This window comes from Apaloderma vittatum, unplaced genomic scaffold (genome assembly GCF_000703405.1).
Source record: "Apaloderma vittatum isolate BGI_N311 unplaced genomic scaffold, ASM70340v1 scaffold5452, whole genome shotgun sequence".
Taxonomy (NCBI): Eukaryota; Metazoa; Chordata; class Aves; order Trogoniformes; family Trogonidae; genus Apaloderma; species Apaloderma vittatum.
In genome coordinates, this window is record NW_009701755.1 from 45,592 (window position 1) to 56,050 (window position 10,459).

Sequence of the window (10,459 nt, forward strand, 5' to 3'; positions counted from 1 at the left end):
TGCTGAGATTGTATTAGGGTACAGGCAGCACTGAAACACGATTAGCCAAGCTCTGTTACTCGGCTAACTCAACCACCAGACCATCAGCTGAGAACAAATTAAATCCAGATTCCCAGCTGATGAAAACCAGCATGTCACTCCATGACATCAAGTCTATTTGCACCAGCAGGCTCAAATGTTTCCAATTATCAGCAGATATTATCCATTAATGTGAAAGCCCTCTCCATGCTGAAATATCTCCTATTGCACTTGTGCTTTCATACTCACGCTTACCTTGTGTCTCCTAACATGTGAGACCAATTCACCTTGACTGCCTGAGACATACTACAACACCTCTGAGAATGAAGGTGACCTCCTAATGCTACCACCATCAGGGAGGCCACCAAGGGCCCCATCACACGTCCCAGTCCACGAACTGATGAATAGATTCTTGCTTCCCCTGAAGACTGAAAGGCAGGCCAGATTTATACTGAAAACTCACATTTCAATACTTGGGAGAAAACTATTAACCTAAGTGGCTGCACCAGACTTTTAACATGAGCCCTCAGGCAAATTTGGGAGTGCTGAGCCATCTGTGATCCAGGAGCTCTGGAAAACAGTATCTAACCTTTGAAACAAGGCACAGTGTACTCGTCTGAGAGCACAGTCACCTAATGTACAGCAGCATGTCCATGTTAATGCTTGACAGCAGAGAAACGGCACAGATTTGGCAGCATCAGTGTTGACAGATGTCACCACCTTGTAAAAATCACCTGCATTATAAAGACCTATGTAAGACCAGCTGCAGTTTCTCTAAATTATGTGTAATCTTGCTGATTTAAGTGTTTTGTTGCCTAAAATCTGGTTAGACAGCACACGTACTACTAGAATGCTGCAACAGAGGATAAATTCCCTACATCTCCATAGCATTTCATTGAACAACTGCTCACTCAAAAACAGGATTTTGCTTTGCTTTTCTACTTTGATAGTACCTTAATTTTGCTTCATTCTTCCACTTTGATAGTATCTTTCTATATAAAGACAATTTTTCAATTCTAAGTCATCACCAGCACTTTACAAAGGATGCTGCGTACACATATTACTTAGATTTCCCAACACAAGGATCATTCTGATTTACTTACGGTAACTAAAAGCCATTTCCAAAAATATTTCCTAACCAATATCTACGCATTTTCAAGGAAAGTATCAAGTGAAAAGTTTTTGAAAAGTAAATGTTTCTATACAAAAATTCATGCTGTTAGGCAGCATTTTAAGGAACTAGATCAAAATTATCTTTTTCTGAAGGCTAGATTCAGTCACAACACGTGTACCTGGTGCCAACAGGATGTCCTCCATACATGAAACTGCCACGAGCTGGCATGTATAGAAATGGATTTATGAGAGGTTTTATCTGTGCTGTTCTGGAGTGGTAGCTGCAATCCAGAGGGTAACCTACAGCATCTCACATGACCTGTTAATTTAACTGAATCCATCCCATAATAAGCATCTTAAATAGGTTCTTAAATAAGTGACCTGTTTTTAATAAGTCCTGAAACAAAGCATCTTCTAGTAACTTCAGGGAAAGCCACTGGAGACCAAGCACTTAAGAAAATCAGGACACTTTATCAATATTAGGTACCTAACTTTAGCAGCTCTTTTTTTCTAATAACTTGAACGGGTATTAAAAATATAGGCTTGTTTTATAAAAAATCTAGTCTTGGCAAGTAAATTACCCTAAGCCATTGCTAAGAAATGAGATCTAGCCTGTGATGTCAGCTTCTCAGACACACGTGCCCTTCGTATTTGGACTTAATTTGAAGCAGTTAAATGGGCAGACTCCAGTCTAGTTAAAATCTGAACCACTACCTTTAAATGTCTCATTCTCTCCATTCATGAAATAAAGGAGCTAAGGTGACTGGGCTGATTAAACACTGATTTCTGAGTTTTATCGTGCAATAAAACCTAAGTATGCAATGTCTGAACCTATTTCCACATGTACAAGCAAGCATAAAGTGATACATTTGTATCTGACAACATATACCTCTTCATTTTCCATGCCTATATTGCGGTAGTGCAGAACCATGGGCAGGATAACCAATGCTTGTGCACTTCTGTTCTGGACCACACATTCATTAAAATGCTTCTAAATCTCACCTCTGTATAATATTTCAATAACCTGAAAAAAGACTACTACAAATTTTCACTCACTTACCTTTGTCTTGCACCAGTATTTCCAGCTCTTCTCGAATCCCATCGTACCAGCTGGTGATGTCCACATGGAGAGAGTAATCACAACAGGATTTGGTGTCAGCTGCCTCATGCCACTTCTCAAAGGAGGTCAGTAAACTCGACCCAGGTTCTGGAAACACGTGGTCAACTGAAAAATAGATTCAGTGTCTGTTACCCAGACTACACACTGTCCAGATTTCCTCAGTGCCTGTCAGTAAGTAACCTTCCAGCATCTCGGTCAAAACAGCCTTGGAGGCAGTTTGTGTCCAGGTGGCAACTTTGGGATGTTAGCCAGACCCTGCTGTCTCAGGTACAGCAGACTCTGGGAATAGTCTATATCAAAGTTGAGTCTGGCAACGTGCTTGGTGCAGCATCAATCAATACACAGTGGAAGATCCAAGCTTCTCACAGTTTAGGGAGCATTTGTCTTTCTTTTCACTGTTTTGTAAGAGATCTGTATTCACGGTCTGATGTGTCCGTTTCCATGTATTTCATAATAAATGTTACTATTAACTGTTGCCTCATAGGCACTAAATTGGCCCCCTCTGCCTCACCAGTATATCAACGGTGATGTTGAATGCTCTCTCAGCCGCCAAAATTTGGAATACAGCCAAAGGTCTGAACAAAGACAATGTAGAGCACAAACACTCAGCTGCACTATACAGCAGATTGAGCGAGCTGCAACTATGCATCTTCACTGTCTCAACGCCTTCTGCACCTGAGGATGCCACAATGTTTACTGACATAAAATAAAGATGTGACTACTTATGCATATATACTTTCCTTTGCAGGGCTGGGTCAAAATTAAGTATGGAAACAAAGCAGGATGGGCTTACCGGTGGTATTTGCAAACCTAGTGCTGCACAGCAAGCCTCAACTGAAGAACATACACTGAAAAAATTATTGACAGAAGTTATGAACATCAGTGCATTTTGTGCTTATTGTCAGAGATCCTTTCAGTTGATACTTGCTGCTGACCATAGGTAACAGAGAACACCACACAGCAAAAAAAGCCACATTCCAGTTCAGTGGGAGTAAAACCTAAGCTAACACTATTTATGTCACATGAACATTTGCCTCACAAAGTCTAACCAAGGGCCAAGCCACTGTTAGGAGGAAAGAGCTAAATCTTTTCCTGCCATCTGGTAGACAGAACAAGAGTCTTTAACAACTAGATACACTGAACACTTCTCCCTTCCACGAAGAAAGACGCTCCTCCAGGTCATCTCTGATAAGGATCTCCTCAAATCTTGGTGCCAAATCCGAGTTCTTTTTATTTCCAGAGCCCCTGAAATGTCACTAGGTGGGAACAGCAGATCTTTGTCAGATTTTCTGTGCCATATATTTACAGCACTAACTACATTGTTTTTCAAAAAACCCAAGAGTAAGTATACTATCCCACAGTGCTTGTTCTGTATTTCTGAGGGAAATCCAAGAGACAATTCCCCATGCCACTGTTTCTTTCCAAAGGCAGGTAAATTTTCAGGCCAGCTCTGGGTGACAGTGGCCAGAAATTTGAGGAATCGTTGCAGAAGATCTCAGAAGATCGTTACAGAGCCTCCTGTAGCTATTTCCACCTATGGCACACAAGCTTCAGCCTAGGGTGGGAAGAGTTAGCACTGCTCATACTCACTGATCATGGTGGTGCCCCCTGCCAGCGCTGCTTTTGTGCCTTGATAGAAGTCATCGACAGCAGTCATTCCTTGGTAGGGCTTTTGTAGGTATGTGTTGACATCTATTCCCCCAGGAATAACCATGCGCCCATTAGCTTCTATGGTCTTGACTCCTCCAGGAACAATCAGATTCTCTCCTATTTGCCTAGGCAGCAGGGAAAGACAATGTTATTTTATTTAAACACAGAAGCACAGGGGACAGAAGCTACTTGAAGAACATAGGGGAGAGGAGACTAAAGGCCACACAGAAAGAACTAGGATCCCAAAGGGAAGATGAAGCTAAAGCACCAGCTCTGGCCGCTCTGCACAGCACTGGCAGAATAAAATACCCACGAGCCTGCCCCGCTGGGCCGTGTGCTTTGGCCGCTTTGCACTGCTTTAGCAGCCAACAAAGAAGCCATAATGCGCCAGCATTAAAGACTGGTTTTTATATGATTCAGCGTGAGACTTAAGTGTCCTATCTTTAATTACAAATACCTAGACTTAATATGCTCTTGGGGGCTCTGGTTTCGTATATTAAGTTCATAAATGAAACCAGAAAAGCACAGATCAAATACGATAGCAAGCTGGAATTGTAAATAAATGGCAGAAGCACAAAACACATAAGAAAGAAATGATTACTTTGTAACCAAGCAGCACAAATTTATCCTTAAAAGAAATATAAATATGCTAAGGTACAAAAATACATATTTAAGAGACTCAAACACCTCTAATCTAACATGACATATTGTTCACCCTCCTTTCACAGCTAAAACTTAATGAAACATTCTGCATAAATACGTTCAAAAATGTTTATTGACTGCTGCCGTCTTTTTCCCCCAGTTCTTCAAAACAGGATTTTTTGTTTTCAATATCAAAAATACTAGTCTGTCTTCCATGCTGATAACAAGCAAACCCCAGAGAGTTACAATCAACATACTTTTCGTGTTCATGGACACAACTATGAGTAAATTAACCTCTAAATTCTAAAGCCACATTACATTTTTATTGTCTACTTCACATGGTGCCAAATAGGAAAGTTATGGGTCTGTGTGGAAGCCATGTCTCTGCATTCTGATATTGTAATATATTTGGGCTTAGAGATAACTACAGAGTTAGTTTAAGTTGGCTTAGTTTATTTCATATTACAGACACACAGCCCTTGTCTTAATTTCCTTTTGTCTGGGATAAAATAACATTTATCCACAGCTAAACAAATATTGCAGACATCTGAGCTGCTGAATCTGTTTCTCCTATATTAAAATGCAACTCCCACCTACAGAACAAAACACAGCAACCAACTAACGGCCAATCGCAACAAGCCAGAACAGAAAATTAATACAGCTATTAATTAAAACCAGTGAAAAAAACAGAGATAATTATTCACATTGGAATTTGGCCAAACCGCCAGAGTTAATAAATAGCCCCAAGAGGTCAAGAATTTGTTTCATATGCTATGCAAAAATGTCACCTCCAGCAGCTTGGCTCCCCCAGTGCTCCAGGTTTTGGCTGGTGGGAAGTGCAGCCGCTGGAGCAGCCAGCTCCCCGCCAGCACCCCAAGCTGGGCTCTCGGCCTCTCAGCGCCCAACAAATCCAAAAGGGATAACTCCTGAGAGCTGATAACATCGCGGCTTGAAGTCGTACAGCCCTGTGTCTGGCGTCTAATATTCATCAACACATATAGCACTGGGAGCGTGTCACAGCCTGCTCAGAGCTGCGAGGAGTGAGAATGATACCAGGACAAACAGGGAATTGATGGGTCTGCAAAAGCCAGTCCAGCACATCCCACCACATAAACAAGCTGCAAGAAGCTCCTCTGCTGTTAAAAATCTGACTCGCAAAGGCTTACCGTAAGGCACTCCAACCCATGAGCAGACTGAACGCTTGTATAAAGTTAGGTAGCCCCATATAGAATAATGGTGTTGCGCTACTTTTCATTAGTTGAATCTGCTCGCAAGATTTTAATAAGAGCAGCCCTCAACCTTTGTACAGCATTTGTGTGGCTAAAAAACTAAACTGGGGGAAAAAATTCACTGTGACTCATCTCCTTTGAATATGTCTAAAGTGGAACTGCACTCCAACAGCTACTGCTCCTTCTGCAAAAATATTAAAGAAAACCTACACAAAGATGTTAAAGCAATTCATTTTTATTTTCTTACTATCAGTATCTACCAGTTCCCTATTCAAGACGACAGATAAACAAATGAAGTCAAAGAGTGCTAAGTATACGCTGAAGTTTTTTGATGACTCACTGAACATTATTTTCAGCGCATAGTTGAGTAACAGCTTATTTGGCAATGGCTGAAGTTATCCATGCTGAAGTGACATGGGACCAAAACGGCCTTTGTGGATGACACTGCACTATTATTACCTGTCAGGAGCCTGTTTCATCTCTTGCCCTGGCATCAAGATTAAGGCTGGGAGAAGGCTGATCTTCACTGGCATGCAAGGTTATTTTTATTCTGACTGACTAGAACACAGAATAAGAGATAAAGTGACAGGATTCCTGAACTGCTCACTCGTTAATGCTAACTGTATGTTAATAAGAACAGGGTTCGGTTACTTGTGGGTGAGAAAAACACAATAGTGTAGATAGCTGTATTCTAGACACTGTATAAATGATCGAGATGGTTTTCTGATGCACCAGCAACTAGAAAGCTCAGATACACAGAAAGTTGATGCTGTCTGCAGTCTTCAGCTGAACAGTCTGGTAAATTCTGTCACACGTGAGCTGATTAAAGCACAACAGAAACATCAGGCTTCTCCATAAGCTTAACCTGAGAAAGCTGAAAACCTCTTCCAGGACTTCGTGGAGTTATTTCTGTCATTATCAAGTCCAGATCTCTTTAAGGTACCTGAGGCTGCCCCTAACTTGGCTCATCACATGCCCAGCTGTCCCCAGCCATCCATCCTGCACACTTGTCAGTTCCCTCCAGCCCAGAGGGACCCAACCCCTCCCCTGGGCAGGGACAGAGCAGAGGACAGCAGGCACCAGACTTTGTGACCTCCTGCTTGGCACAGAGACCAGGGCTCATTTCCTTATGTGGGTAACAGAGACAGGAGAGATGTAGGCAAAATACATTATTTACATGCCAATGGCAATTTAAATTACTAAATATCTAAGTTACTATTCAGATAGCATAGAACTGCCTCTCAGCTGCCACCTGAGTGTGCAGGGCTTAAGTTTCAGCCAGGAAAAATCCACATGCACCACTGCTCCCTTGTATCTAGGGAGTCAGTCTGAGCATCGATAGGTAGGAAAAAGCATCTACCACCCTCCAAACTGCAGCTCATCTTCAAACACGTTCAAGGTTTTATCTACATTCCTCTCTGCAGGACAATCTGCAGGGACATAAGTGTTAAAAGAACCTGTTCATTCTATTAGTCTGCAAGAGAAACCCAACCCTCTATTTACCCATCAGTTTCCTCTGCAGAACAGGAAAATTAACCCAGATCTTTTATACCTTAGCAAAACCAGGACACTGTTCTGGGCTGAGTGGTTTGGAGTCTGCTCCATTATGTAGAAAGAAATCTGTACTATCAGCAGTAAATGCAGCTGGAGAGTTAGAGCATCAGCTGAAACATGGTTGCCTGAGGTTCAAGGTCCTGCTCCAAAGATCTTGAGCAACATTTGACAACGATGTTAAAATATGCAGACATAATGGGCAGCTCCAGCTGGAGAAACCAAAAGAGACCAACCAGGAAAATATAGCACTTTTCTAAACTGCAGAACTCATCACCCGAACAAGGTTAGGACACAAGCACACACCAGACCAGGCTGCCCTTACAAATCAGCTGCTTTTTCAGAGCAGGGCCTTCTGCACAGTTCCCAAAGAAAAATCTTGGATCATCTAAACCCAGGAAACCAGGCACGAATTAATAGTAAAATTAAGATCTTGCCTACCTATTCATTATTAATCTTAGCTATCTTGGGCAGCTGAGATACTTTCTGGAGGTATGGATCCATGCATGGACTTCAGAGGGTGTCCATGCACTTAACAAGGTCGGCATTGCTAACTTGCCTAACGAGTGTCACTGCATTTCTGGAATCAAGGCCAAAAATTCACAGCAGTTTCTCAGCATCTCACACACTTAGTTGTTAAATCACGTGTGATGCTTTTAAGTGTTCTAGGAAATTTGCATCTGAACAAATAAAAGCACATAAAAACTTAACTAAAATACCTATCAGAGAGTACAACTTGGCTGATTGTTCCTATTAAAAAACCAAAGATACGTGTTCAAAATTTTGTCCCTTCTCCACTTAAAACAATACACTCCTGCCACTTCTGCAATGCAACTAGCACTAAATCTGGAAAGGCAGAGGAGAGTATTAAGAAGAAAATTGCACAACCCATGGACAAAAGTATTCAGAATTTTTTGTGTTCTAATAACCTGAATCATGAATAATGTAAGTAGCCACAGATACATAAAGAACTGGATTTTTAATCTGATGATAGCTTCTCTGGAAAAGGAGCTCTGAAACAAGTAGGTAGTTAATTATTTACCAGACAACCATAATTATGCTTCTGTGCATTAAATTGTAGCCTCCGAAGATCAAACTTGTTAGGTCACTAGTGAAAATGTTAAGCAGTAAGAAAAAGGCTTTGATGATCTTAAAGGTCTCTTCCAATTTAAATGATTCTATGATCCTTGTGTATATCAGAGTGCTTGTACACACTACAAAACTTTGCAAAGCCAGAGACCCCCATCTCCACTGAGTCAAAGTAGGAGCTCCATGAACAGACTTCTCTGTTACTGCTTCACAGGCTATCAGTAACACATATTTCATGGTTTTTGCCTAAGGAATACTTTCCCAGTTCCTCTATTTTATATCGTGATACATCAGTAGGATTTACTTTCTAACTGTGTGAAGACTCAAGATTATATTCCTTTGCTAAGCAGGAAAACGGACATATAAGGAATGTGTAACAGTGCTGGCCAGCGGATCATGCTTTGTTTCAACATTAACCAAGAGGGCAAGTGAGGAGTACGTCCCCACTATCACTGTGTAACAAGGAACATATTTCTGTGCCATATAATCCTTTAGGGCATGGCTGCATTCACCCTGATTGGATGTGGGGGGAAAAAAAAATGCTGCAATAAGCCTTCTGTCACACACGGACTCAAAAAAATATCCATTGTCCTTACCATTACTTCTCGTGTTGAGAGAGCCTACTTGCCTTGACTATTTTGGAAGAAACTAGGCTTGAACTGTTGGAAAAGCAAATACATTCAACTTAAGAGTAAAGCAATTTTATACTTATCTAACCTTAGTAAAGATAAAATGGCAGAATTTCATAATTAAGCACTCTTCTACTACCCAGAGGTAACAAGATTTCAGGTCAATGCTGTCAGGAAATCACAGTAGTCTATACTAATAGGCATGCAAAAAAAGCTCAATATTTTAAAAAACTAACTTTATAAGTCCATCTTCAAGGTATATGTCTGCATAGAAGGAGTGGTCATCATTGATAATTCTTCCACCTTTAATGAGTAGTCGGTCACTCTGGGGGAAAAAAAGGAAAAAACGTGGGTTTGTTGAAATAAAACATAATAACGTATTGATACCAAATATGCTTATATTACATAGAAAGTCATTTATATCAAAGCATTTATACTATATAAAGGTCTATGCCACAGGCTCAGATGAGTCCACAGACAGTGGAGACGAAAACCATAGTTTTACAGAGTATTTATGACTTCTGGGGCATGAGGCTTCATGGTCATCACATTCTTTTTTCCGCAAAGCAGAATTTATTGCACACAGAAATATTTGAAATCCTGCTACATCCCCTTTTTACCACCACTTTACAAAACAGAAGCCACCAGAATAAACTGCCTAACACTGGAATGGCCAAGCTGAGCTCACCTGGTACCCTCAGCACTCCTGGAAGAGTACGAGAATTCAAAATGGGAAGGGACAAGGTCAGGAGAGGCTGCTGAGCTCTGTTATGCAGAAATTCCTGCCCAGGAAAGCTCCTTTAGGCAACATCAGCTCAACAGGGACAACCCAGCCACTCCACTGAGGCAGCCAAAGGACATCACCCATACTGTGAGCCTCTTGCACTTTTTTTAAAAAATATAGTTTCTAGCAGGCAGGAAGAACTGGTTGTTGTCTAATTTGTGATTCCTGCAGGTCAAAGGCTGCCCATTAGCTGGGGGCACTCCACACTGAGGTTCCCCACACTGTATCTCACTCCATGAATGAGGATGGGAGTGCAGCCTTCAAAGTTCAGTTACCTGAAATAACATAGAAATAGCAGAGCAAGCGACTGCCTCCTGGTATTTTCTCAAGTGTCAGAAAGCAAACTTTTTTTTATCTGTGAAGAACTGTTCAAATACCAAGTCTGCTGAGGCACTGTCCATGGCACTCATCTCTTCCCATTTTTCTCTATTCAAATGGCTACACTCTGTTCTCAAAAATTACATTTTACAGAAAGCATATTTTACCACTGCATGATCCTGAGAAGAAATATTTGAACTCCCTCACTAGAGAAGTCATACTGGAAACTCGAGCATCCTACCACCTACCCACAGAGAGGGTGCAACTGAGAGTGAGCAACTGTGTGGGGTTTAGCTGCCATCCAAGGTTAAACCAC

General features: G+C 41.3%; 1 protein-coding gene across 1 annotated transcript in view; it reads right to left on the reverse strand.

Annotated features, from left to right (window-relative positions):
• CRMP1 (collapsin response mediator protein 1) overlaps positions 1–9,436 on the reverse strand; it is a gene marked incomplete at its 5' end in the record, with an annotated part of 33,806 nt that extends 24,370 nt beyond the window's left edge. The window contains 3 exons of the mRNA XM_009879259.1: positions 2,192–2,356; positions 3,842–4,026; positions 9,278–9,436. Coding sequence (XP_009877561.1) covers positions 2,192–2,356; positions 3,842–4,026; positions 9,278–9,436 — 509 coding nt within the window. The remainder of the gene's footprint in view (positions 1–2,191; positions 2,357–3,841; positions 4,027–9,277) is intronic.
• Positions 9,437–10,459: the final 1,023 nt, after the last annotated feature.